The sequence below is a fragment of the Setaria viridis genome, chromosome 6 (genome assembly GCF_005286985.2).
Source record: "Setaria viridis chromosome 6, Setaria_viridis_v4.0, whole genome shotgun sequence".
NCBI classification, from domain to species: domain Eukaryota; kingdom Viridiplantae; phylum Streptophyta; class Magnoliopsida; order Poales; family Poaceae; genus Setaria; species Setaria viridis.
This window is the reverse complement of record NC_048268.2, coordinates 36,212,556-36,240,440: the sequence shown is the minus strand read 5'-3', so window position 1 is coordinate 36,240,440 and position 27,885 is coordinate 36,212,556. Positions and strand designations below refer to the sequence as shown.

At 47.1% G+C, this 27,885-nt stretch overlaps 7 protein-coding genes across 7 annotated transcripts; 5 read left to right on the top strand and 2 right to left on the bottom strand.

The window, feature by feature from the left end:
* The first annotated feature begins 82 nt into the window (after positions 1-82).
* On the top strand, positions 83-3,068 carry LOC117859529 (BAHD acyltransferase DCR). The gene is made up of 2 exons (XM_034742651.2): positions 83-793; positions 1,930-3,068. The coding sequence occupies exons 1-2, from the start codon at positions 329-331 to the stop codon at positions 2,830-2,832; spliced, it is 1,368 nt and encodes a 455-aa protein (XP_034598542.1). The 5' UTR covers positions 83-328; the 3' UTR covers positions 2,833-3,068.
* LOC117859528 (disease resistance protein RGA2) lies at positions 3,002-6,791 on the bottom strand. The gene has a single exon (XM_034742650.2). The coding sequence runs from the start codon at positions 6,653-6,655 to the stop codon at positions 3,452-3,454; it is 3,204 nt and encodes a 1,067-aa protein (XP_034598541.1). The 5' UTR covers positions 6,656-6,791; the 3' UTR covers positions 3,002-3,451.
* A 16-nt stretch (positions 6,792-6,807) lies between these two features.
* Positions 6,808-7,888, top strand: LOC117859531 (pentatricopeptide repeat-containing protein OTP51, chloroplastic). The gene is made up of 2 exons (XM_034742656.2): positions 6,808-7,407; positions 7,547-7,888. The coding sequence occupies exons 1-2, from the start codon at positions 6,808-6,810 to the stop codon at positions 7,682-7,684; spliced, it is 738 nt and encodes a 245-aa protein (XP_034598547.1). The 3' UTR covers positions 7,685-7,888.
* Positions 7,889-8,846: 958 nt separating this feature from the next.
* Positions 8,847-12,078, top strand: LOC117859530 (ubiquitin carboxyl-terminal hydrolase 2). The gene is made up of 6 exons (XM_034742653.2): positions 8,847-9,016; positions 9,256-9,309; positions 9,985-10,031; positions 10,745-10,791; positions 10,873-10,975; positions 11,061-12,078. The coding sequence occupies exons 2-6, from the start codon at positions 9,279-9,281 to the stop codon at positions 11,829-11,831; spliced, it is 999 nt and encodes a 332-aa protein (XP_034598544.1). The 5' UTR covers positions 8,847-9,016; positions 9,256-9,278; the 3' UTR covers positions 11,832-12,078.
* A 1,080-nt stretch (positions 12,079-13,158) lies between these two features.
* On the top strand, positions 13,159-16,763 carry LOC117861324 (protein SENSITIVE TO PROTON RHIZOTOXICITY 2). Its single transcript, XM_034744855.2, has 2 exons — positions 13,159-14,723; positions 16,228-16,763. Exons 1-2 carry the CDS (start codon positions 13,553-13,555, stop codon positions 16,233-16,235), a joined length of 1,179 nt encoding a protein of 392 aa, XP_034600746.1. The 5' UTR covers positions 13,159-13,552; the 3' UTR covers positions 16,236-16,763.
* A 1,036-nt stretch (positions 16,764-17,799) lies between these two features.
* Positions 17,800-22,351, top strand: LOC117859843 (uncharacterized). Its single transcript, XM_034743022.2, has 5 exons — positions 17,800-18,373; positions 18,604-18,831; positions 20,340-21,101; positions 21,204-21,330; positions 21,621-22,351. Exons 1-5 carry the CDS (start codon positions 17,891-17,893, stop codon positions 22,004-22,006), a joined length of 1,986 nt encoding a protein of 661 aa, XP_034598913.1. The 5' UTR covers positions 17,800-17,890; the 3' UTR covers positions 22,007-22,351.
* Positions 22,352-22,558: 207 nt separating this feature from the next.
* On the bottom strand, positions 22,559-26,091 carry LOC117859844 (malate dehydrogenase [NADP] 1, chloroplastic). The gene is made up of 14 exons (XM_034743023.2): positions 25,854-26,091; positions 25,651-25,750; positions 24,929-25,015; positions 24,761-24,845; positions 24,377-24,558; positions 24,083-24,153; positions 23,912-24,002; positions 23,751-23,825; positions 23,559-23,660; positions 23,336-23,458; positions 23,189-23,257; positions 23,033-23,101; positions 22,895-22,948; positions 22,559-22,803 (listed from the first exon to the last, which is right to left on the bottom strand). The coding sequence occupies exons 1-14, from the start codon at positions 26,006-26,008 to the stop codon at positions 22,750-22,752; spliced, it is 1,317 nt and encodes a 438-aa protein (XP_034598914.1). The 5' UTR covers positions 26,009-26,091; the 3' UTR covers positions 22,559-22,749.
* Between the last annotated feature and the right edge of the window lie 1,794 nt (positions 26,092-27,885).

Genomic DNA, 27,885 nt, shown 5'->3' with positions numbered 1-27,885 from the left:
CGGCTCCGGCCAGTGCCAGCCATAAATGTGCACCTCCTCCTCCCAACCGAACCCATCTACTACCATCTATCGCCATCACTTTCTCTTCCCCGGCCGCCATTTCCCTCTCCCGACCTCAGTGGCCACCCCACCCCACACCACACCATTAATGCCCGACCCACCAACACCGCCTCCTTCTCGCTGGCTCCTCCCTCGATCCCGGCCTATATCACTCACCCACCTCGCTTCATCGTTCTCTATCTCACTCACTCCCTCCTCCAGCTTGCTCACACTACACTACCTAGGCTAGGCTTGCGATCGAGGGATTACCAAGCAGAGCAGAGCAGCGATGGCCGCGGAGAACGGCAGCAGCAGCAGCGCCGACGAGACGTCCACGGTGACGGTGACCGGCACCCGCACCGTGGCGCCCGCCAAGAGCCGCTGCGCTCTCGCCACCTTCGACCTCCCCTACATCACCTTCTACTACAACCAGAAGCTGCTCCTCTACCGCGCCGCCGCCGCCGGCCCCCTCGACTTCCCCGACGCCGTCGCGCGCATGACGGCCGCGCTCGCCGACGCGCTCCGCGTCTTCTACCCGCTCGCCGGCCGCATCCGCCAGGACGCCGACGGCGCGCTCGCCGTCGAGGGCGACGAGGGGGCCGAGGTCCTCGAGGCCGAGGCCCAGGGCGTCGCCGTCGACGACCTCGCACGAGGGGACTGCGACGAGGAGGCCCAGCGGGTCATGCAGCGCCTCGTGCCCTACACCGGCGTCATGAACCTCGAGGGGCTCCGGCGACCGCTGCTCGCCGTCCAGGTTAGTAGTTATTGTTTCTGCCGAGATCTATCTCGCCGTCCATTCTGCAGTATATAAATGCATTGGATTTGCATTGCATGCATGCATCATGGTCATATTACAGATGTATATGCTGCTTTAATTTTTTCCAAACCGAAACAAATCCCTTGGTAAGTCTGTAAATGGTTAATTTCAGTGGTACAATAACGTCCAAATTACTGATAGTATCACCAGTGTATTTGTCACTTGGGACATATACACATACCACCAGAATAAAAGATGACATATATATATATATATATATATATATATATATATATATATATAGCACTGTTCAGCAGGAGTGTGTGTGTGAGGGGGCGTTTGTTTCTTTAGCACCTCCTAAAATTTCTGTTACATCGAATGTTTAGATACTAATTAGGAGTATTAAATATAAACTAATTATAAAACCAATTGCACAGATGGAGACTAATTTGCGAGACAAATCTATTAAGCCTAATTAGTCCATGATTTGACAATGTGATGCTACAGTAAACATTTGCTAATGATGGATTAATTAGGCTTGATAGATTCGTCTCGTGAATTAGCCTTCATCTGTGTAATTAGTTTTATAATTAGCTCATGTTTAGTCCTTCTAATTAGCCTCCGAATATTCGATGTGACATAAATTTTAGTCGGGATTAAAGATCCAAACACCCCCTGAATCTGTTTCATCACATAGTAAAAGTAGTATAGGAGCATTGTTCATCCTTTACTTTCAGTTGAATGTGGTACGCAAATATAATGTGGATCGATCCGCATTAATGCCCATGATAAATACAGTGTTCGCTTCAGCTTATCAGCCGGTTTATCAGCCACCGAACAATGTTTTTCTCTCACAACAAATCAGCCGTTTCAGCTTTTCAGTCGGTTTATAAGTCCAGCCGAACAAGCTAGTATAGGAGCATTGTTCATCCTTTACTTTGAATTGAATGTGGATCGATCCGCATTAATGCCCATGATAAATGAGTCTTCTTGAATGAATTTTGCATTGCTGGCTTTGTACCATTCCATGCATTAGTCCACAGTACTACTATAGTACCTTTCCATTTACTGCAATTTTTTACATCAGTATGCCGCTGCTGTAAAACAAAAAAAAACACAAAAAAACCCTGCAGTTTACCAAGCTCAAGGACGGCCTGGCTGTGGGGTGCGCCTTCAACCACGCCGTGCTGGACGGCACCTCCACCTGGCACTTCATGTCCTACTGGGCCGAGCTCAGCCGCACTGGTGGTGGTAAAGAGGCCTCCTCGCAGCAGCTACCACCGCAGCCCATCCACGAGCGGTCCCTGGCCCGCTCCGTCCGCGTGCGGCTGGACCTTCCCGAGTCCGCCGAGGCCCACGAGAAGACGGACCCCAACGGGCCCAAGAAGGCTCTTGTGGCCCGCGTCTTCTCCTTCCCGGAGCCCAGCGTGGCCCGCATCAAGGCGGCCGCGAACGCGGCCCTCCCGCCGGGCGCCAAGCCCTTCTCGACGTTCCAGTCCCTGGGCGCCCACATCTGGCGGGCCGTCTCCCGCGCCCGTGGGCTGGGCCCCGCCGACATCACCGCCTTCGCCGTCTTCGCCGACTGCCGCGCCCGCCTGGACCCGCCGCTGCCGCCCGCCTACTTCGGCAACCTCATCCAGGCCGTCTTCACGGGCGTGCCAGCGGGGATGCTCCTGGGCGGGCCCCCCGAGCTGGCGGCGGGCCTGCTGCAGAAGGCCATCGACGACCACGACGCCGCCGCCGTCACCCGGAGGCTGGAGGAGTACGAGGCGGCGCCCAAGCTCTTCCACTACAGTGACGCCGGGCCCAACTGCGTCGCCGTCGGCAGCTCGCCGCGCTTCAAGGTCTACGACGTCGACTTCGGCTTCGGACGGCCAGAGCGCGTGCGCAGCGGCGGCAACAACAAGTTCGACGGCATGGTGTACCTCTACCCGGGGCGCGGCGGGGAGGGAGGCATCGACGTCGAGCTCGCGCTGCAGCCGGAGCCCATGCAGAGGCTGGAGAAGGACGCAGACTTCCTCCTCCTGTCTGCTTAGCCGATCGACGATTCGTGGTTCGCGATCGATCCATCGATACTACTAGCAGTTGCTATGTATGTACTAGCAACTGAGTACTGTATTACTTGATGATGATTGTACTGTACACTAGCTGTACGAGTCGTGTTGGTTGGATTTAATTTGCTGGAATAAGTAAGCCAAGGAAGAATGCATCATATCATGACTGGATTTTATTTGTAATGCACCTGCAGTTAATGTAATCTTTTTACAATGTACCACTGGAATCAAGAATGAATCTACACATGCATCTGTACTCCATTATTCCTGCGCCTCCTTGCTAGCACATTAGCACACATCGCAAGCAAACTAGCCATACACATCTTTGCTGCAGCTCCTGAGCTAGACAGAGGCGAAGCCTGCACTGCTTGCTTAAATTACACACGATCAAGTTTCAACTTTCAAGAACTCTTTATTACTCGCAGTCGCAGCCTAGCACGCACCCCACATCCAGACGATACAATTACAATCCCGCAGCTATTTCTTGAGCGAGAACTTGTAGCCCGCCGTGCTTGGCGTAGACGGCGCCGCCCTTGAGGAAGTTGCCCGTGTAGAACTGGAGCCCGGGCTGGTCGGCCCACAGCTCCATCACTTGTCGAAACTAACCATGCATCACAGACGTTACAATAAAATTGAGCAGTTCCTTCCCCTCCTTGGTCCGCAGTTCCCTCTTCACGAAGGGCTGTTGTACCTCGGTAAGCTTAGGGCAGTTAATTATTTTGACATGCTGTATGGATGCAAGGCCTTGCAATCCTCCGATGGATGACAACTCCGGGCAGTCAGTTATAACCAGGCATTTGAGCATGTTTGAGCCAATCGAGTTCAATGAGATGCACTTGATGTTACGACATCTACCCAACTCCAGGAGGGTGAGAGAGGTGAGGTTCTCTAGGCAGGCTGGAAATGACCTTTCCAGCTCACTGCAGTCCACTATGCAGAGTCGCTGGAGTGAGGGGGACAAAACCATTTCCTGTGGGCACTCCAGCTTCTCACACCTATAGATTTTCAGGTCCCGTAGGCAAACAAATCCCACAAAACTGTGGAACGGTATTGATGTTAGACTCGAACATTCCCAAATTATTATCGACTTGATGGATGGCAGTTTCTCTGGGGTCAAGAACTGATTAAGATTTGTCAGATTCTTGCAGTGAAAAACACGTAAATCAGTGAGGCGTGAAAAGGCAAAGGGCGCGATGCCATTGCTGCGACTGATGCTGCCGGCTGCATGCTGCGTTCCATCATCACCCCTTAAACCAACTTGTGTTCCGTCAGCAAAGCAGGGAATTGATAAACTTTCGATGTGACCACAATAGCCAAGATCCAGGCCTCTTAAATTTGGTAGGTCTTCTGGCTTAAACCAGCTTGGAAACCTATCACCACAAAAGCCATTGACTTTAAGGAATTCGATTATTGAATGAGGACGCAAGCCTTCAAGCACTCCATTATCACTGCACGCCGAACTAGCATAATAAGGTCGAAATTGTAGAATAAGATTCTTAAGGTATTGCTTTTCAACAAGTCTAGCCTCAGCAGCCTCTTCCTCGCTTCCGACATAAGTAAGAGATTTGATAGAAAGCATTCCACTGAGCTGATTCATGAACTTCAGCTCACCAATTCCCCGCCCGTTCTCTGTTGAAACTCTAAACTCGATCAAGTTTCGTAGACAAGACAGATTTCCAAGCCCACTTACCGTTGACAAGGCTTTAGAGGCTCGTGGTGGCAGTGCTAGCTGACGCAAGTTGATTAGCTTTGTTACGTCCCGATGAATTTCTTTCAGATTTGAACCCCTTGCATCAAGAACTTGTAGGCTGTAGAGGCACCAGAGTTTCCCGGGTAATTCTTCCACATTGCTATCAGATATATCAAGATAACGAAGACTATTCAACTCACATATGCTATCGGGTAGCTTTACCAGCTTGCAACCTTTTAGGCTCAAAAATAGAATGTTGGAAAGTTGATTAAACCAGGTTATTTCAACATGAAATCCGATTCCAAACCTAAGTGAGTGCAATTTATTCAAATGTTGAATGTCTCCCATTCTGGTCAAGGATTCACCATCCACCTCGATTGACATGTGACGAACTGTATTCTGCATTCTGCTCTTGTTCTGGTTTCTTAAATCTTGCATCACCAAGCATTCATCCATAGAAAAGGACACTGCCATATCATGGATCAGATCGTGCATTACGTATCTATTCGGGAACTTCGGATCAGTTTGGAAAAGAAATCTGTTCCTCAATTCTTCCAAGTAAGTAATCCCCACATCTTCAGGACGTATGCTTCCCCCTGGCGCCACAAAGCCCTGTGCCACCCAAAGGTCAACTATCTCATCTCTTTCAAAGCTATAATCTTTCGGAAACATGGAGCAAAATACAAAACACCTCTTAACCTCTTCTCGGAGATACAAATAGCTCAGTTGAAGGGCTGGTAATATCTCATTCTCTTCATGCTGTAACTCCCACAGTTCACTCTTCTGGATAGCCCTCCAGTGTTCTTCTGTCAGGCTCTGATTCAACAAGCGTCCCAGTGTTTTTGCTGCCAAAGGCGACCCACACAACCTAGTAGAAATGCTCCGAGCAATATCTTGCAATAGAGGATATGACTCTTGGTCATTTGTACCAAATGCACACTTTTTGAAGAAGTCCCAAAATATACCAGTAGGCAATCCTTCAAGTGGGACAGGCTTACAGTTGCTTGTGGTGACACGAGTAGCAACCACTGGAGATCTTGTAGTCACTAAGATCATGCTGCCTTCAGGACCATACTTCAATGGTGCATAAAACGCCTCCCAATCAGCATTAGCGTTCGGCCAAATGTCATCCAACACCAAAAGGAATTTTGGGCACATCTTCAGCCGCTTCACCAATTCAATTTGAAGAGCATTTAGACTGCTCGATGAGTTGTATTCCTCACCAGGGATGGATTTAATGATCTCCTTTGTTATCTTTCTCTTGTCAAAGAAGTCTGAGACACATACCCATATCATGACACCAAAATGGTGTTTCACCCTTGGATCATTGTAGATGAACTGAGCCAGGGTAGTCTTCCCCACCCCGCCAATGCCGACAATCGAGATGACAGAAACACTGTTGGTGCAGTTAGCTTCAGCAAGTCTAGCCCTGCCACCGTTTCCTTTTGGTTGCTTGGCTCTGGATGTAGATGCGACACCATTGCTTGCTGCTGCTCTCTTCCCATTAGACATTGCAGTTCTACCAGTACCACCTCTGTTCCCAGCGAGTGGCACTCCCAATAGTTTGATCACCTTATTCCGTGGGACCTCACGCCCAATCATCACACCAAGCTTCTTGATCAAAGCCTCTCGTTCATCGTCACGACCAACAACTTCCGGAGCGCTGATGACCGAACTTGTCTCCGGCATGTTCTGCGATAGCTCAACACTCATAAGACCCATATGATTCAGCATCCACTCGATCTCAGCCAGAACCTTTTCAAGCCTATCTTGTACCTCCCTTATCCTCTTTTTGCTACGGCGGACCAAAGTTTTTGCAAGATTAAGACAGGAAGATAAGAGTTGACCTGCTCTGCTCCTGTCAGCGTCCTCTATCCTCTTCCGCAACACCTGGTCATCCAGCTCGCGGAGAAGATCCTCCGCGTCGTAGGTGGCGTCCTTGAGACGCGAGAGAAGCTTCGCCAGCTCCTTGTCCTTGAACATGCCCCACTCGCTGCGACAGATGAGCACGCGAGCCTTGGGCAAGGTGTCTCGGAGGCGCTCCAGCTCGCTGTTCAGTTGGATCGCTTCGCCGATGTTGGTCCCGGCCGAGACAATCCATTGCAGTGTCTCCATGGCCGTCTCTCCTAATCCTCCTCCCTCCACGGACAGCAGAACTCAGTGGAGAGGCCGGCAGCGAAAAAAATGGGGTGGATAAGAGTTCTGGAGAGAGGACGCTGGATAAGAATGGGGTGGTTGGGCGCACGAGAAGACTCCGGCCGGTCCTTATGAGTGCGACGAGGTCTCCAGCGCATGAGTGCGACGGTCCTTGGAACTATTACCACTGCAAGCACAGAGAAATTACATATTCGCGTCGTTGCGTCTTCCCCGATCCGTCCGCCCTCCTTCCCACGCGCGTTTTTTTTCGCGCACCAGGGCACCAGGCGCCGCGCAGTGGCTGCCCCACTGCGCCCATCGGCCACGCACCGGCCGCCCCACGCCGCTTCGCCGTGTCGCGTCCAAGGGCGGCGTCAGCGCTGGAGGCCCTCGTGCTGGAGTCTGACGACGAGGATGGAGACGACGCGGATGAGGAAGCGGAGGTGGAGGAGGAGGTCGGGACGGGCCTGTTCCAGGGCGAGGCGTGGGCCGCGGGGGCCCACGAGAGGGACGCGGTGAGGTCCCCCGTGCTGCAGGTGTTCGAGATCGAGGAGCTGCCGGAGCAGTGGCGGCGGTCGAGGATCGCCTGGCTCTACAAGGAGCTACCCGCCTTCAAGCACTCCACCTTCACCCGCATCCTCAACGCCCAACGCAAGTGGATCACCCAGGACGGCGCCACCGGCGTCGTCGTCCACTGCCTCCGCATCCGCAATAACGACGCCGCATTCCGGGTCAGTATGCAGTCCTTCAAGCTGCTATCTCCTTCCCGTTACCTATTCAGTCCTTTTTGCTCACGAACTGTTCGATGAATTGCCGTAGCTGTAAATTCATAGTAGGTTGATATATGGATGATTCGATAATTCCTTTCAGGTGCCGGAGGCCGACCGCGCCGCGGCGGTACGATTGGGCGCGTGTCGCGCACACCGACAAGCTAGAAATGCCGAGCAGGGATCAAATGGTACTGGGGGCTGGCGGCGCAGGAGATCGCGAGGGGCTCGCGCGGGGTAGGGGGTTGTCGCGAGGGGGAGCTGCCCTGCGTGGCTTTTTTTAATTATTGGGATATTTTTTAAGTGTGGATTGATACGTTCTTGTGGATTGATACATTTATGAGGGAAAAAGATTTTAGCATAGTCCCCAATATCTCGTTTTGGGGAAGAATTTTTTGGGAACTTTTTGGAGTTGCTTTAAAGATTAAATGGGGTTCTCTCTATTTTTTTAAGGGCTGCAAAAATATCTTCAACTCGAACAATAACTCCATGGATAGATGACTCCCTGGAGACCCCCCCGGAATGGAAGGTGGAGGGAGAAATTTGGAGACCTCCCCAAAATAAGGAACCAAGTAGAAGGCCTGCTGGAGTGTTTTTTTTTTACTTAGCCTCTAAACTTAAAATAGAGAGCTATTTAGAGAATCCGCTGAAGTTGCTCTTACGAGTAGATCTCCGGCGCACTCATGCGCCGGTCCTTGGAAATATTACCATTGCAAGCACAAAGACATTAATTGGCTCTGACTATCAGAGTCTCAGAGATGATTAGGATATATACTTCTTTCGTCCATTATCAAAGTAGCTTTTATAAAATAGTTTAAATAAAAATAATTACATAATATATCAATAGTTGATTTCTGATTTCATGATGAATGTAGTAATCTTTATAAATATTTTACTATTATTCATAGTTAAAGTTTAAAAGTTTGACCCCAAATATTTATTACTCTCTCCGTTCCAAATTATAAGTTATTATAACTTTCTTGGAATTGAAGTATCTCAAAGGTTGACCATATTTATACAATAAAGTATTAATATTCATGATACCAAATAAGAACCATTAGTTTTTTCATTAAATGTATTTTCATTCACTAAATTTATGCAACAAAATATTAATATTTATGATACCAAACAAATACCATTAGTTTTTTCATTAAATATATTTTTATAATATATCTATTCAATGTTATAAATCTTTATAATCTTCTCTATAATTTTAGTCAAATATAAAATAGTTAAAAAGGTTAGAATGAGCTCATAATTTGGAACGGAAGGAGCAGTGGACAAGATGGATACAGATGTGAAATGTGCCGGTGGTTTGGGCTGGGCCAAAGCGATGGTTTGGTTTGGGCTGGGTCACTTCCTAGGCCGTGCCAAGCGTTCTATCCTGCCTGTCCCGTCCGGCTCCTCCTCTTCTCCCCCCGCAGTCCCGCACGAGCACGACGTCTCTCTCCTCTTCTCCGTCTCTCTCGGTCTCGGCCTTCCTTTCCTAGCGGCGACGACAGGGCGAGCTGCGCTGCCCTCCCGTTCTTCGTTGGGCGACGGGCGTTTCGCCGGCGACGAGCATCCGACAGGGGTATGCCCGCCCATTCCCCTCCCTCCCGTCCTGCTCCGCGAAATCCAACACCCAAACCCCTACCCTGTGGTATTTGTATTCGGATCTGACCATGATTTTACCTACTAAATTCGATTCTTTTGCAACAATTATTGGGTTATGTGTACAACCATGTCCTATACTGGGTCCTCCCCTGCCCGCTACCACCAATTTCTGCATAACCAGAATGCATCTTTATTGCTGTCACTTTCTATGCGCAGAATTGGAGTCACAACATCTCAACATGCCTTGGGCTGCAATCGAGAATGATCCTGGTAAGTTATTCTTCTTTTACTGAGTAGTTACAGTACACCTTGCAAAGTTGTTCTTTTTTTTGGAAAAAAAACACAGGGTTCCACATATGGCACACGATAAGGTTCCACATGGCTATAGCTGATTGTCCTTTTTTGGCAACTCTACTGACTATGCATTATGTGTACAAGGTCTTATCGATGTCATGCTCTTTTTATTGGATGCTGATACTATAGCGTTCGGAGCAGTCTGTCTGTACTAGTGTTCCATATTTACATTAGCAGAATACGTTTTTCATAACAAGTACATGTGAGTTACATCTGACTTTAGTAAGCCTGGTAAATTTAGATGCGCAAGCCTAGTTGCCTACACCTGCTGCAATCTTCGGAGCACGCCCAGGTATTTTAGGACATTGTCTTAACACATTGGTCATTCTCAGTTTGCAATTCACAGTATTTGTGCCTTTTCATTTTGGACTGCCTCAGACTAACACAATGGTCATTCTGTATTTAGAATTTCCTGTCTCATGCATTTGCGGTGAGAAAATAATTTATAGAGCCTAGAACCCTCTTCCTCCACATGATGATATATGTCAACCAGCTCAACCACACACTGTTAATTTCTTGTTGCACCTTGTAACTGTTGAGCGCCTTTCTGGCAAAGGAAGAAATAACGCAGAGCCTTTTATTGTGTTACAGGTGTTTTTACAGAATTGTTGCAGCAGATGCAACTGAAGGGTCTTCAAGTAAGTGATCAACCATTTTCACTCTATGAGTCTATATTCTTGACAAAGGTAGATGTTTAGCAAGCAGTCACCCGACCTTTTAATATCTATACAGTAGGATCGGGATTCTGGTGTATTTGTACTGTACCAAAGTCAGCATACAATGCATCCTTTTCCTGTTCACAGAATGGAATCCTTAGCAATTATCCACACTGGCATGAACAATGAGAATATCTGACAAAGTTTTTCTTAAGAAATGCTTTATGACAGACGTTGCGTGCTACAATTCCTGATGAAAAACAGATATTTGTATGATAAAACAGCCCTTGCAAGATGTTAGGGTCCCCTAAAACATATAAATGGCCATCGGATTAGTTTAACATTACTCTTTAGGCTGCCTGGACCGTGTAAGCGGTCTTTCACAAGTCCACGACGACTTTATTTAAAGCATTGCTGTCACCTTAGCAGTTAGCATACGCAGGTAGAGATAGTAATGGAGTGGTAGCTGTTTGTCCTTGATCTATTGATCCCTGTACCTTTTTTCGTACTTTACAAGCTTTTAACCTTTGCTAAATACTAAAACTACATATATTGTGCAGTAATATAGAACAAGAATTTAATGTTTTGGGAAACAAGAGTGAGGCTCTGCCTTTTCTTCTTTCGCTTGGTATTTCTTTTACATTCAGAAAAGCCGGCAGAGCATGATATGCTATGCTATTTTTTCCCCTTATCAGGTTGATGAACTCTACTCACTTGACCTGGATGCTCTCAATGATCTTCAGTATGTTATCCTGCATCTAGCTCTAACGCGAATGTCATTCTTTTTTTCTAGATTCACCTAATTTCTGTTGGCATTTGCCAGGCCAATATATGGGCTCATAGTGCTGTACAAATGGCGACCTCCAGAAAAGGATGAGCGCCCTGTCATCAAGGATACAGTCCCAAACCTTTTCTTTGCCAACCAGGTCAGAAGCATTGAGTTGCCAAGCTACTCCTACCACCTTTATTCATGTGAAATCTTTTAAAATCAAGCTTGTTCTTCCCTTGCAGATAATTAATAACGCGTGTGCAACCCAAGCTATCCTTTCTGTTCTCTTGAACTCTCCTGGTATCACCCTTAGCGATGAGCTTAAAAAGCTAAAGGAATTTGCAAAGGACTTGCCACCCGAGCTCAAGGGATTGGCAATAGTGAATTGCTCAAGCATCCGTATCTTGAACAACTCATTTGCTAGGTCAGAGGTCCCCGAGGAGCAGAAACCATCTAGCAAGGATGACGATGTCTACCACTTCATAAGCTATGTTCCAGTGGATGGAGTCCTGTATGAACTCGATGGACTTAAGGAAGGGCCGATAAGCCTGGGGAAATGCCCAGGTGGTGTCGGTGAGGCGGGGTGGCTTAGGGTAGCGCAGCCTGTGATTCAAGAGCACATTGATCGGTTCACTCAGAATGAGATAAGGTTCAGTGTGATGGCAATCTTGAAGAACCGGAAGGAGATGTACACAGCAGAGCTGAAAGACCTGCAGAGGAAGAGGGAGAACCTCTTGCAGCAGATGGGCGATCCTTCTGCCAGGCATGTGCCATCTGTCGAGCAGTCTCTAGCAGAGGTGGCTGCTCAGATCGAGGCTGTAACGGAGAAAATCATAATGGAGGAAGAGAAGGTGAAGAAGTGGAAGACAGAGAACATGAGGAGGAAGCACAACTATGTGCCGTTCTTGTTCAATTTCCTCAAGATTCTCGAGGAGAAGCAGCAGTTGAAGCCCCTGATAGAGAAGGCAAAGGCGAAACACAAGTCTCACAGTCACAGCACCAACCCTAGGTGAAAAAGCTGCAGCGCGCCCAGTGTTTGTTTTAGTTGAGGTTTCTTGTAGAGATTGTGGCTGTGGCCCATGTTTTCTTGGCCTGTGTTTGAATTTATGCTTACCCCTAATCTTAGCTAGTGCACAAATGTCTGCCAAAATATGTTCAGGTAAATGAATCTTGAAGGGGCGAGTGCCCTGTGGAGTTTACCCAGTCATACTGTATGAGAACTATACACTTCTTTTTTCCTTGCAGACTGATTGTTTCGTACTTTCGTTTGCTGACACATCTGTGGAAGATCGTTTCTTTTTCCCTGCAGACTGATTCATTAGCGCATCATACGGCCAATAAGTTTGCGGCAAAATTGGAGTCTATGTGCTTTGAAGCGTTCACTAATTGCACAAAGCAAGTGCCTGTCAATGCTTCGTGGCCTACCAAAGTGTCCTTTAATTTGGACTAATAATGCCAATTCATTTACCGCCAGTAAAAAAGCATGACCACACAGATTTTGTCTTCCCGCTTACCAGTTCCCGGTGGATTGAGTATATTATTAATTAGGTTGATATATAACAACGTAGCTACGCTTGCACGATACAATATTGCGAGGAAGAACCAGAGGAAGCAGTGTGTGCGTCACTTGTTATTGTTTACAGATTATGGGCGTGTGGCACTCCATTGTGACTGTGTTTACTTTAATTTCGCATTCTCACTCAGGGGGATACTGCTAACTCGTTAGTTGTTAATACCAGCTAGAACTTGGCAATCCCTCTGTCCAACGAAGAATGCAATTCTGTTTTTCTAAGATAGATTAGTGTTGACGTGAAAAGATTATAATACCCTGTCACTTATAGTAAATTTTGGCATGCAAATCACCACTTAATTATGCAGGTAATTAGATCTATTTTCTAGGACTGCACTTTTTTGTAGGAATTTTTTTCAACAGTTAGGATTACGAGCAGCTAGCGAGCCTCGATGGATCGTCCTGGATAGAGCCTCGCACAACATGTCCTATAACAGTGTTTGCATTCGAACACACAACTACTACTCCAGGTCCATGCATTTTTAATTATTCCAGTGTATGCGCAGTGGCCACTGATCCATCGGTAGATCTGGAAGGACATGGATGGTCCCACAGGTCAGTGACACATGCATTTTTGCTTTGCTGAGCTGCTGCCTTGGAGAAGCAATCAAATGGCAACAGGGCCAATAAAGGAACCTTGTATATTTAATTTCCTCCAAGACCAACCTAGTTAAACAAACATTTGAGCTGGGACATGATTGGGCTAAAATACACCAGCAAGATATTCCTGCCTGTATGTTCTTGTTGCATTATATTGGCCATGCATACAACTATGAACATAGCTAGGGAGCATATGGTAGTTTATTCTATTTCTGACATGTTAGCTAGTCATGCACATATATAACAGTGTGTGCATGTCACCTTTCGGGCTGGGTGCCATTTGAGGGAGGCTTCAAGTAGGGATGTTCTCAAGTGCCCTGCCCCCACCCCGCCCTTGGCCTTGGGGCAGTTGACCTTCCTCCTCCGCCCCTGCAGGTCGTCATCTCCAATTCGATCTCCGATCCATCCCTTCCCCCCACCTCCTCCTTCTGCCCTTATTATCTCCATTGACCGCCAATTTCCTCCTCTCAAAGCTCGGTAGATTATTCCATATCGCATGCGCGGAATCGCAAGCTGATCGATTAGCCTGAGAGATCGAGAAAGTAGCAAGCTAAGCTAGCTGGCATGATCGGAGGAGGGGGGAACCCCTACTTCGTGCAGAACCAGCTGTTCCACCATGCCCTCGATGGCATGGACGGCGGGTTCATGGAGCCGCCGGCGTCCGATCCGGCCGACGCACACTGCCACGCGCTGCTCTACAACCTGTCCGTGCTCAGGGACAAGGTGCAGCAGCTGCAGCCGCTCGTCGGGCTCGCGGTCGAGCACGATGGGCCCGGCGGCGCCGCCGTGTCCAGCGCCGGCGCCGTCATCCAGGAGATCATCACCGCCGCCTCCTCGATGATGTACGCCTTCCAGCAACTTTGCGGCCTGCACGCGGGTGCACAGTCATCTACGACCGCCGCTAATGCGGCGCCGGCGGTTACCAATAATATCGCCGCCGCCGCCGTTGGCCATGCCAAGAACAGCGGCATGCCGGATACTGGCCCCCAGGCGGCCGTCGTCATGGACCATCATGTCATGCAGCAGCAGTGGCAGCCGCAGCACCACCACCGCTGCGGCTACGGCTACGACAACCGTATCCACGCCAGGACGGCCGTGCCATCGCAGTCGCAGTCGCAGCCGGCGACCGCGGCCACGACGGCCGAGGAGGAGGCCGGCGGCGGCGGCACGATCATCGAGCTGGACGCGGCGGAGCTGCTGGCCAAGTACACGCACTACTGCCAGGTGTGCGGCAAGGGGTTCAAGCGCGATGCCAACCTGCGTATGCACATGCGCGCGCACGGCGACGAGTACAAGAGCAGCGCGGCGCTGGCGAACCCGGCCAAGGCCGCCGGCGCGGGGGACTCCGCCGCGGCGGCGACGACGAGCAGCAGGTCGTACTACTCGTGCCCGCAGGAGGGTTGCCGGTGGAACCGGAAGCACGCCAAGTTCCAGCCGCTCAAGTCGGTGATCTGCGCCAAGAACCACTACAAGCGGAGCCACTGCCCCAAGATGTACGTGTGCAACCGCTGCAACCGCAAGCACTTCTCCGTGCTCTCCGACCTCCGCACCCACGAGAAGCACTGCGGCGACCACCGCTGGGTCTGCTCCTGCGGCACCTCCTTCTCCCGCAAGGACAAGCTCATCGGACACCTCGCCCTCTTCACCGGACACCACCCCGCCGTCCCGCTCGACAGGCAACCCAACGGCGGCGGCAGGAGGCTGTCGTCGTCGACGGCATCGGCCTCGCAGCTAGGTACGTAACGTGATGGCAGATGTACCTGATCAGAAGCTGTGTAATGTACACTATCGTTAGTATCATCAGCATATACATATATATAAAAATGCCCATTCTGCCAAAAGAAGAAAACTGCAGCGCATGAGTTTGGTTGCTGTTTTTTCCTTTACATCTAAGATGAATAAAAGGAACTGCAATCAAACTCATGCTGCTGCTGTTCTTGTTGTGTACATCAATTGGCATAGGGTTGTAATTACAAATTAGTGTGATAGATGGATGTGGTTTTATTAGTTTTGGTTTTGGTTAAATGGTACCATATACAGTACTAGCTCCAATAAGATGGCTTTTCATAGTAAATGGGACCAACTGGCTTGTTTACTTTCACTTTGCAAATTCTAAGGCCCAAAAGACTGAATGTATATGACGACTAAAAATACTTTGTATTTTAGATTTCATGCATATTCAGGAATGAACCTGTTCCAGTTCAGTTCACAAGAAGGTTGCATTGTTTTTCTTCAGATCTTCACTTGATTAGCACACAGCTCTTGTTGGGCTTTGTTCTTGGAGATTATAGGCACGTTTGGTTATAGCCTTGCACCTTGCAATACATAATGTAAGGTTGGTTGGTAAACAAGCTCCTTTGCCCACTGCTTCACTTTATCCTGCTAGTCCATTGTTTTTGGAAAGATTCGATGGTATCACAGTATATATCAGCATATAGCCATATACATATGAAAATGCCCACGCTTCCAAAGAACAGTGCATGAGTTTAATTGCTGGTTTTTTTTCCTTTATCTAAACTGAAGAAAGGAACGGCAAGAAGAAAACTCATGATGTTGCTGTTCTTCCGTATGTAGATAAACCGGCATAGGTTGTAAATACAAATAGTGTGATATGTGCTAGCTTTAGTTTTAGTCTTGGTTAAATGGTGATGCTAATACTCCAATAAGATGGCATCATAGTAAATTAAATGGGGCAAATTGGCTTATGTACACTAAGTTTGCAAATTCTGTGATCCAAGACTGAATGAGCTTGTTTCAGTTCAGTTCAAAGTGTGGGGGGGAAAGGAATGTGATTGTAGTTTGAAGAATGTCAGTTCAGTGGAGATCAATGCAAGAAAATTGAACTGTTTTCCTTCAGACCTTCACTGGAGAGGCACATAGTTTTGCTGGGCTTTGTTCTTGGCGATTTGGGCACGTTTGGTTATGTAGTCTTGCACCTTGTAACATGTAAGGTTGGGATAAACGTGCTAGTTTATTTTTGTTTTAGAAAGATTTGAGCGCCACCTTTCTTTGCCCACTAGCAAGCTACTATGCAAGGCAAGGAAACCAAACACATGCCTTGTTATATAACCATAGCAAGCTACTAACGCCTTTGCACCCATATGCCTCCGACATCCCTGAGTAACATTGATTAACCACTGTTCTAACCTTCTCCAAATTGTTTAGAAAATATTTTCTGGTAATAAGTGGCACGTACACACCACTGAAAAATTAATATCCTTTTACTTTCACATGTATAGAAGAATAACAGCTACGAGGATTGCCAGACTCGTGCATGGCATGGCAACGGGTACGAGGCCAGGAGCGAAGCTGCGGCCTGCATGCGGGTCCGTGGGCGCGCTGGGCTAGCCGAGGCCCATATCTGCGCGTGGGCTGCGGGGGGTGTGGAGGGGCGCGCGGAGGCCAGCTCGCGCAGGGCCCGCGTGGAACGGGAGATCTGTACATATATATACTGACAGTCACCTGACATGCAGACATGTCAACACTGCTTTTGCTTAATTGTCACGGACACACTGTACACAACAGACATGTCAACGCTTTGTCTAAAACCCTCTTCACACCACGCACGACTACTTCAATTAGTACTGCTTGTTTGTATCGGTGGCTTTTTCAGAGAAAGATGATCAGGATAGATGGATAGGACGACCAGGAGGCACGGTTGTTGTGTGCGCTTTTGATTTAATTTGATTTGATTTTGCATGCATGCTCTAGTATGCATACTAAATCACAGTCGCAGCTTGCATACTTAATTAAAAGATGTTAGTTGGAATGTCAATTATTTGCTTGAAACAGTATACTGATGACAGTGGATCGATCGGAGCTACCTAGCCTTTTGACTGTTTGGCGTTTGACCCGCGAGAACTAGCTAGCTGCTAGTAGTACGTGGCCAAACTAAGACGCGACGCATTGCTAATTAATTGTCCACTGCGACCTTTAATTTTCTGTATATATTTTAGCCTGATTGAACATTCACAAGTTACTACGCAGCTGCAGCTGCTGCGTAGGTTACTATGCCCAATCAACAAGTCAGCGAGTGTCAAATCCATGTCAGACATGCCGGTCCTTTTGGTAAATTTCCTGGCAGGTACTGGACTCGATGAACTGATTAATTATTGTACTACTAATGATGCTCAGCCATGATCGAGATACAGACGTCAAGCAGAGCTCCAGGACAGAAGTAATTAATTAATGATGACCCAATACAAAGTAGTAGTAATGGAAATGCAAATGCTGACGCTGCAAACATGTAGTACAATCATATCGTATGTTTGCATGATTAAGGCAACTGTCCGCAGATGGAAATGGAAATCAGGAGTCAGATGCTAATTTTGGAGACCACACCACACTATATTCTCCAAAATTGGAAGCCCAAGAAACAAAAATCAGTCAAGACAGGAGCTCAAATCGCAGCTCTATTTTGCTACTAGCTAGGAGCACAACACAAGTCCTAATTGCATGCAGCAGAATCTATGTGTGTACACACTGGCTACAGGGTCTCCTTTTTTGTACTTGTCTATTACTGGTTCTGACTCGCACGCAAGCCGATGGCTGGGCCCCGCTGCCAGGTGGGCCTTCCAATCGTGGCCGTTGGCGCGGAAAAGTCCACGGTCAGCGCGGAACCGTGCAGGTGGGAAACTTCCCCCGCGGACTCAGCAGCTCCACCCGTCCACCGTGGAGGCGATCAGGAGGAGAAACGGGACCGAGTATTTTATTATTATACTGTATTATAATATGATCGATGACAAAACAAAATCCTTGGGTTCCGAAAAGGCCCCTGGGCTTTCTTATAGCCCAAGCCACTCCCCTTCTTCCCCAAAACTTTCCCCAATCCACCACTCCAATCCAATCTCCTCTACAACCCTAGGGGAGCAGCCAGCCGCCACCAGCAGCCAGCGCCGGCACATGACCCACCCCTCCTCGTCCTCGTCCTCCGCCCCGCCGCCGGCGGCGGCGGCGGCGGAGGCCACCTCCCTCGCGCCGGGCTTCCGCTTCCACCCCACGGACGAGGAGCTCGTCTCCTACTACCTCAAGCGCAAGGTCCTCGGCCGCCCGCTCAAGGTCGACGCCATCGCCGAGGTCGACCTCTACAAGCTCGAGCCCTGGGACCTACCCTCCCGCTCCCGCCTCCGCTCCCGCGACTCCCAGTGGTACTTCTTCAGCCGCCTCGACCGCAAGCACGCCAACCGCGCCCGCACCAACCGCGCCACGTCGGGGGGATACTGGAAGACCACCGGGAAGGACAGGGAGGTGCGCCATGGACCCAGGATCGTGGGGATGAAGAAGACGCTCGTCTTCCACGCCGGCCGCGCGCCCAAGGGCGAGCGCACCAACTGGGTCATGCACGAGTACCGCCTCGAGGGCGACGAGGCCGCGGGGATCCCGCAGGTACCTGTCCACCGCCCCCTGCTTGCGTCAATTCTGTGCATTTGCTTGGGATTCATGCCTTGAGTGCACATTGTTTTGTATATATGTTGCTGATGATAACTCTTGATTGGCATGGTCAATCCGAAAATTGCGTTCCACACGGTATCTGATCTGTATACACGGTGGTAGAGTTAGACTGATGTCACAACCTATACCTGATTCCAGTGAAAATGGACATGTTGTTCGTGCAGGACTCGTTTGTGGTGTGCCGGATCTTCCAGAAAGCTGGCCCAGGGCCGCAGAACGGGGCGCAGTATGGAGCACCCTTCGTCGAGGAGGAATGGGAGGAGGATGACGAAGATGTCGGTTTGCTTCCGGTGGAGGGTGATGCTGTTGTTGACCATGAGGTTCCCCCAGGTCCTAAGGAGATCCCTGGCGCTTTGGAGAAAGGCTATCTTCAAATGAGCGATCTCATCCAGGTATATAGCTGCAAGCAGTCAACTTGCAGTGCATATTTATTTCCCAGTGTTTTTGTACATGGTAGAATTCAATTTGAGGTGCTTATTTAGTTCTAACTTGTACTTGTTAGCCTCCAAAACCTGAAGATAACATAAAAGAGAGGATGTATTTTTGCTATCTCTCCGAAAGTATTCCAATAATCCATTGTTTTTAAGTTGAATGGGATCTGAAGAAAAAGTGATTGATACTGTACATCTCATTTCTGTAGACTAGTTAGTGCTCCTATTTGTATGAATTATTTTGATAAATCTCCTATATGAGACCTTAAAATTACATGCCAGTATATTTGTTCCCTTTTGGGAAGCCTTTGTCATACCATACACTGAATAATTCCGTCTTAAGACATGGAACTTTAATGTTTTGAGAACACATCAGAACCCTCAAATGGAATCATCACATGGATCATTTTTTATGACTGCCATCTATAATAATTTATAAAATCATCTTGAGTGGTCCTGATAACTTATTATCTATTTGATAATAATATACTGCTTTATATGCAACGGCACTGGTTATGGATATCGTAAAAAGTCACTTGTTGAATGTTTTGTTTCTTATTTTTTGGGTTCTATAGGTGGTTACAATAACTGTGGAAAAAGTAGCCATCCTGCTGCTGTGATGTTGTCAAGTCAGATTTGGTTGCCAGTATTGGAATTTTCATTGGTTGCCTCTAGTATCTGATTAAAGGAAAAGGATGCCAGCGTTTGTCTACCTTGCACTTTTAAGTCAACTCTAAACAAGTGGCTGCCTAGTTAAATTATTGATCAGCACATTTATATTTACGCATTTCTTCTAGGATGTCAGTTGATATCATGTAGCCCATTGTAGGATCCAGGTTATGCTCATCATCGATAGGGGGTCACAGCTGGGGAGTGTACCTTGTCGACAGAACACCACCCTTGTCAAGCCTTACATTTCTGAATACATATCGATTAATCATGCATCTTGCTCTTAACAGGGTTGCTGGATTTCCTCCAGCATTGGTCTTTAGCTTGCTGTAACTTGTATTTACGGAATACTATTCCATGTTGTCTAGCAAGGACGCTGACTTGTTTCGTCTTTTTTGGCATAAATCTTGCTGCTTTTTTCCCCCAGGATTAGGTAGCAAGTTATATGAGATCATGACTACAAGAGTCATGATGTCATAGTATTCATGTCTGGGCATTAAAAGGTTGGGATTCTGTGTTGTCATTTCTATCTTTAACTGTACGGTGTGAAATCCACACGATGTTACAGAGCACGGATTATTGAACAGAATAGTTCTTTGACCCTCTTGTTTTTTTTGGGTAATAAAAGTATTTCTTTAATCTAAGATAGCTTACTATCCATTCATGCAGGGGCTCTTTTTTTTTTACGTAAGTTATGATGTATATAGGTGATCTTTTTGGTTTATACTCAGTTCATTTTGACTTTAGTATCAAATTTACACATTGTATATTCGTTCTGATTACCGTTCTTGCCTTTTCAGGGTTTGGGTGATCAAAATGGGAATGGTACAATTGGTTTGCCAATTTCTGATACCTCAAATAATAGCAATCATTCTGAAGATGTGGATGGAAATTCTGGGGACATTTTAAGTGATCCGAATCTTGGCTCTAATTTTCTTCAGTATGTTGAGCCTGGGGAGCAGAATAGCTTAATGCTTAGTGATAATATGATATCAAACGCCAATGCTGGAGATTTTTTTAATAATTCCAGCCCCAGTGATGGGTTCCTTGAGCTGAAGGATTTTGCAGATGCTGCAAATCTTGATTACCCATTAGGCAATGAGTCCACTGTCTGGCCTTCAGATGGTTGGGCATGGAAAACACCCAATTCTTTGGAAGCTGTAAATGGAGCTAACAATGATATTCCTCCACTCCCTGATGACCAGACCTTCCAGCCTGATGAGCTGGAGCAGTTGTTGCAGTCAATACAAGAAGATTCCCATTTTGGCTCAAGTATCATTGACCCCTCGCATTCTTCTATAACAAATTCAGTTATGCCAGAGGATGATTCTTTGATGTTCTATGATGCACCCTTTGATTCCACCATCTGTGATGATGGGTTTAGACAGGTGAATGGAATTCTTAGCTCCCCGGCTACCAACCTATCTGGTATTGGCATGGTGGATGATGGTATGCCATATTATGATGCAACGGATGATAATTTATTCAATGATATTCTGGGCTCCATACAGCAGCCATCTGGTAGTTCGCATGCTTTCAATGGCCCAGTCCTTACCCAAGAGGTATGCTTTCATTTGATTTGAATCAGGAGATGAAGTTGTTGTGTTTTGTGCAGAGCATAGATATGGTTACTGGTGATCACCCACAATTTTCTACTTTTACAGGTCAACAATACCATGTATACATATAGTCCGACTCAAAAGGTTTTAGAACCTAATTTTGTAGTTGGTGCCCCATCATCTGCTAGGTTACCTGAAGCTGGTAGTCAGTTAAATTGTGTTGTTTTACCAGGTAATCTACTATGGAAAATTCTACAATAGGTCAGCTGTATGATCCATGATGGAAAAGGAGCATTTTTCATACCTTTTGCACCAGATTCTTTTATGTTAGTTGTATTTTACTTACTCTCATTAAGCAAGATTGAAGTATTAGACCGTTGGGTGTTGTTGAGAAAATCTAGCTCAATCTTGCTTAATCAGGGCAGAGGATATCTACAGCTGGCATGCAATGTCCTGGTCATTAGATTACAGCTGACCTGTTAAAGAACATTGTTGACAAGTTTTTTGTGTTGTGTTTCACAGATGGGCAGGCTAAGAGTAGTACGTACGGAAAGGGCTTTGTAAAGATTTTGGATTCGATCTCTGCTCCCCCAGCTTTTGCACTGGAGCCGGCTAACCTCTGCAAATCCTTGGCTCCTATTTCTGGAGCACGCCCCAACACCATCCATGTCTCTGCTGAAGTGATCAGTATAGGTAGTTTAGCTGTTGCTTCTGGGCCCGATAAGTGGGCCCAGCATAAGGATCAAGGCATGGAGCTGCTCTTCACAGATTTTGAGCCTGGTACCCGTGTACACTGCGGCTGCAACCCGATTACCACGGTGCTGCGTGGTGGCTTCTGCCTTGTCTTCTTTTCGGCAATAATGCTCTTGGTGAGCTATGAGGTGGGTATGTGTATCTATGGCAAGTAGCAGCCTGGTATTGGAGTGAGATAATCTCATGACATTTAGGTTAATCCTCTGTGTTTTGAGGCAGACTCAACTGGGGCCTCCTGCTAGCTTAAGTGTATTGCATTGCATGACATGGACCTGTGGAGTTGTTTAGCACTAGCAGTACCGGTTTTGCAGCTCGGGAGCTAAATGGTGTATGTATGAATTCCTCCAGTGCTGTTAGTAACAGTATGCGAATTGCTCACTGCATCGGTGCGTGATGTTGCTATTTGTCATGCTTCTGGTTGCAACGGACAATGTTAGTGCAGAATCCTGTATATATATATTTCAGATCCGCCGTGTCTGAATCATGATGCTTTTGCGGTATAGTTGGTGTTTTGATTGTTTTAAGGTTTCAATTCAAAGTGGATGGTCGACGTAGCGATGGATGCAGAGTTGTGGCTGTCTCCTGGTGGTTCTGTTTGTTTTGCATGTGTTTTTAACCATGAATGAAGATCGGTTGATGTTGTTACTGTGACTGAAAGCTACTCGATGCTCCTAGCTGCTACGCTTGATGCATGCATGCCTAGCAGATCAGCGTCATGTCTGGTTACTTTATTGGTGCATAAAGTTTGCATCATAGCCTCACTTCTTGGATATACATATATGTAACTGTTGCATCATGCAAGCAGCTGCTGTACGTAGATTATCATCTGTGTTTCCGCCCGAAACTGTACTAGTAACATACATAGGTGCGTTCCACCGGTACTGCCGCTGTACGTAAACTACATCTCTCCTGGTAGCATGGTATCTTCCGGAAGATCACAAAATGCATTCCCCTGCATTGCACGAGCAGAACAAAGTCAATCATTTCCCCTGCTTCTCATAACATACATCGCTAAAAAAGATATGGTCATCATGGTGACTTACCTCTCCTGTAAGATGGGCAACACATTTCTTCTCAGCAAGCAGTTCAGCTTCACTCTGACAGAATTAGAATTACAGGGTCACAATCTTTACCTTTTTAATCTACAGCATATTATTGAAGGCAGTTCCTACAGCCCTTACCTTTTTAATCCGTTCCCAGAGAAAATCGTCCATTAACACATCACTAACTAGTTCATAGTCACCATCCCCCTGTTGGAAGAATTCCATCATGATCATTAGGGTCCTGCTTGATCCTAGGAACAAAATAATGCAGGCAACTTGGATCCTAGATCGTACCTTTGATCTGCATGGCATACTGAACACGATGTCCTCTGCTATGCCATAAGGATTTCCAGTAGTATAAACCTGTGTTTTATGATTCTTTTTTCCTTCAGAAAAATGCCAAAACAAAACAATGAACAATGTAAAGGTCTCAGAACTTACCCCTGAAGAGAACGAATCGCCTTCTGGGGTAGGAGTTACAAGGGATCTAATAGCATCAACTATTGAAACAGCGGTTGATGCAGCTGAAGATCTGCCCCATTTTTGGATGAGCACACCACCGCGCTGTTCAAATATATAAGAATGAAACAAATTACTATACAGCATCGTCTTAAGTTCTTGAATAACAGGTAACAGCAAATATATTGCAAACAGAGAGAGGTACCTTTTGAACTGTCATGGTGAATTCTTCTTCTAACCACTTTGTATCCTTAATGGCTTCTTTCACTGGTCTCCCATCAATTTTGGCATTCAAGAAATCAGGAACCTACACACAGTGATCAGTACCAAGTTACCAACAATCAGAGAAAAAAATGTATGTGCAAAGTAGTCTGGTGATTCATAATCATATCTTCACCTGAGTTGTCGAATGGTTCCCCCAAATAGTCACGTTCGATACTTTGTCATAAAACACGCCTGCTTTTAGTGCTAGCTACAAAAGGAAATTTGTGATTGCTTAACCTGTTTTTCTGCTGGGAACAAAAGGATAAGACACAACAAAAATTCAATATCAGGCACCTGGCACTTTGCTCTATTTTCGTCCAACCTCGTCAGCGCATGAAAATTTTTCGCTGGAATGTTTGGAGCATTTTTCAAGCAAATGAGCGCACTGCATCAAGGACAAGCCACCACTCAGACAAGGCGATAGCACAAGTCGTTAATACTTGCCAAAACATGTAAGTACCGTACTTAGTGTTACAGGGATTGCCAACAACTATAACTTTCACGTTCCGCGATGCCACGGCGTTAAGTGCTTTCCCCTGACACAATTCAAAATTTAAGAGCATAGCAAGAATCCAAGTTATTTTGACACCGTTTGTTCATTGTACCCAGATATATACTTGGCTGTTAGCAGGTTCTTGCTAAGGAAAACTTCTTAATTTGAGGGTGAAATTTAAAAGATGCTTCTTGGCAGTCCTGAGGGGGTTTCTTACAATGTTTCATGACATGGTACTTGAGAAGAAATGAGGAACAGAAAGAAACCTGATCAGCAAAGATTTGGCCGTTGATGTCTAGTAACGCAGCTCGCTCCATTCCAGGGCCTCGGGGCTTAGCACCAATAAGAAGGGCCCAATCTACATCTTCAAAGACCTCATAAGGATCTATACCAATGCTGACTTCCCTCAGCAATGGATATAGTGAGTCCTCCAGTTCCATAGCTACACCTACAGTTGCAATTGTAAGAGAACATTAGGAACGAAGGGCACATACATGTCACTGTCACAGTAATGCATTGATATCTGAGAGTACAGCACTAGAAGTTGAGGGTAGTTTGTAACTTAAATTATGTATCAAATATGAATCGTTTCTCGTTCTTAAAACAAAAATATGGAGTTCTCCTGAGTCAGGGACAAAAAAGGCAGTTACCTTCTAGTGCTTGTATTGATCTTTCTGAGCCAAGTAACTTAAGTGCTATTGGTTGGTCTTGCCCAAAAACCTCACCAGAGGCAAGCTGAAAATTTGTAGTCAAAGGAGTGATCAAGAACACTGCATCTCCAGATAGAAAACACGGGAACATAGTAAAAGACTACTTACTTTGAAGAGCAGATGATTTGATATCATGCCAGCCGCGCCTGACACAGCAATGTTCACTAGCTTCTTCCATGACTTGGTCTTGTCATCCTGTGTTCCATCCGGCAGGAGGGACGATATATAGATTAGTACTAATAAAAAACAAGCAGCAATGGCATGTCGATTCAAGGAGCCGTTACATGTCATCAACACCATTTTGCTCTATTGCTACGAAACCACTCGATCACATAGCTGCAAGTCAATCAATCAATATTAGGTGGCATGCAGTGCTCTCCATGACGCTGGCACTCCACCCTAGGCTGTGGTGTGTAGGAAATTTATAGAGGCCCAATGCATGTTGTTGGTGTGTGCGCTATCCAGTATCGTAGCAACAAGATTACGAATCCAACCGTATAAAGTTTACATTAAAAAATAATAATAATAATAATTAAATTATTAGTTAAAGATTGTAAAATTTGAATATTGATATGTGGGCTTATATAAATATAAAAACGGATGGAGAATTGATCAGGCGCGGCCGGCATCACAGTCCCCGGTCCCCACACCAGCAACTACGCTAGCTTAGGACGAAAAGGAAAAAGATTCTACTTTAATTTGATGTAGCACGAGCCCACGGAAGCAGAAAGAAAGTAGCCGATGGAGACGGAAGCAGAAAGAAAGTAGCCGACGGAGCATTTCAACAAACACATGGCGTGAGTGGGCGGATCGTGTGCGAGGCGACTCACCGCCTTGAGGTCGTAGGTGGTGCAGAAGACCCCGAAGCACTCCGCGTGGCGCGACGCTGGCGCCTCCGCCGCGACCGTCGCCGCGCCGTCCTGCACCTGCCTGGGGGGCGCACATACATACATACAGATGTTAACCGTCGACAGTTAGTTGTTGGCACGCACTGCACATACACGCTCACGAGCACGTATAATGAGGTACTGACTTGGCGGCGTCGACGGAGCATCGGACGGTGGCGAGCAGGTGATGCCGGCGCGGGCGGAGGGGCTGCACGGAGCGGCGGCGCGCGGTGGCGGCGGCGCCGAGAGGGGGCGTGGCGAGGCGCGATCCGGCCGGGGAGTAAGCTGTTGAGAGACCCATGAGGAGGAGGAGGAGGAGGAGGAGGAGCAGAGCCGCAGAGGAGTGGATACTGGGCGGATGGATAGGAGAGGCACACGGGAGGGAGTGGAGGAGATTAGCGATTAGCCCGCCGCCTATTTGTAGAGCGCGCGCGTTTAGCGACCAGCCGCAGCGTGACACGTCGCGCGACAGCCCCTGCCACGTCGTCTAGCTCCCGCCCGCCTCCTCCGCCCATGCCACTGTCCAGGTCAGCCCCACCTAGCTTGTACGCGCACGTCGTGTTCCTGTCATTCCGTTACAGTTCCTCCTACCTCCACACAAATTACGATCTATTATTAGCTCCTCAAATACAGAGGAAGTCGATCATTTTCTTTAAAAGCAAATCCCCAGAAAGAAGAATCTCAATATTTTATTGTAACAATTCTTTTTCTCCTAACTAAAAAGAGCAAGTATTTCGTTTCGTTGGAAGCGGTCCCGACTAGAGAGAGGAAGTTTCTTTTTTCCTGCAATATTGTGAGAAAAAAAAACCTAGCTTATCCTCCACAGAGCCTCCTTGCTCGATCAACGTAGCTTATCCTCTCGTCTTCCCATCTCCAAGCCTCTATCTCCCTATCCAGTCCTCGCAGGTTGCTCCATGGTTGTTACTCTCCGTTCCCTTCCCTTTTTTCTCCGGATGCCGGGCCCTTGATGCCGTTAATTATGAGGTTCCTTTCCTTGAATATTTCCTAATGCCAATATTTCGATTTTGTCCTCAGATATAAAAGATACATTTCCTCCTTATGTGTCTTTCACGTCTTATCTTGGGATTGGGCTGACAGTATGTGTTAATGGCCTGCTAATATAATCAAAGCCGGATGCATTTGTTTGAGGATGGATCGAAGGAGGGAGTATTTAGTTTTTCAAGCTCTGGGTACATGATAGCTAGGTATGGAAAGAGAGAACGGATGGGAGTGTACTCACGAAGAAAACGCAGCCCCAGCCACACGTTATGGATTTGAACTGGGATCTCCTTCGACTCAGCCGTCATGACCTGTCATCTCTTGACTTCCCGACTTCCCGTTCTCCGAGGAAGAAATCAAGCAAGCAATCCATAATATGCCAGGGACAAAACCCCTAGCCCATACGGTTTTACGGGTCTCTTACATGTTGGGACACCATCAAGCAGGACCTAATGGCAGCAGTAAACGCGTTCTACTGCCTTCGATGCAATAGCCTCCAATTAAAATTAACACTGCGAGCATAATACTCATCCTGAAGAAAGAGGGAGCGAACACCATCCAAGACTTTAGACCCATAAGTCTCGTTCATCCGTTCATCAAGATCATCACGAAGGCTATGGCACTCAGATTGCAACCTCGTATGAATGCCATTGTCTCTTAATGTCAAAGCGCGTTCATTAAGAAGCGGGGTATACATGACAACTTCATGTCAGGACGGAGCACGGCAAGAAGATACCGTAGAAACAAAGTGCCGGTTGTTTTAAATTGGACATCGCGAAAGCTTTTGACTCCATACGGTGGGACTACCTACTGTTACTTTTGCGTCGATTGGGATTCCCCACTCGTTGGTGTGACTGGACCGCGTCTATCCTTTCTATTTCCTCCTCACGTGTTTTTCTTAATGGTGTCCCAAACCCACCAATAAAACATGGCCGTGGGTTGCGGCAAGGCGACCCATTATCACTGCTGCTCTTTGTTATTGCGATTGACTCGCTACAAAGGATCCTGCAACTGGCGACAGACATGAACATTTTTACCAAGCTTCGCGGAAGAGCGCCACTGTGTCGTATTTCAATGTATGCGGATGACGCGGCTTTGTTCATAGCGCCAAGAAAACAGGAATTTGATGCGCTTGCTAGCATCCTGGAGTATTTCGGGGAAGCAACGGGTCTTAAAACA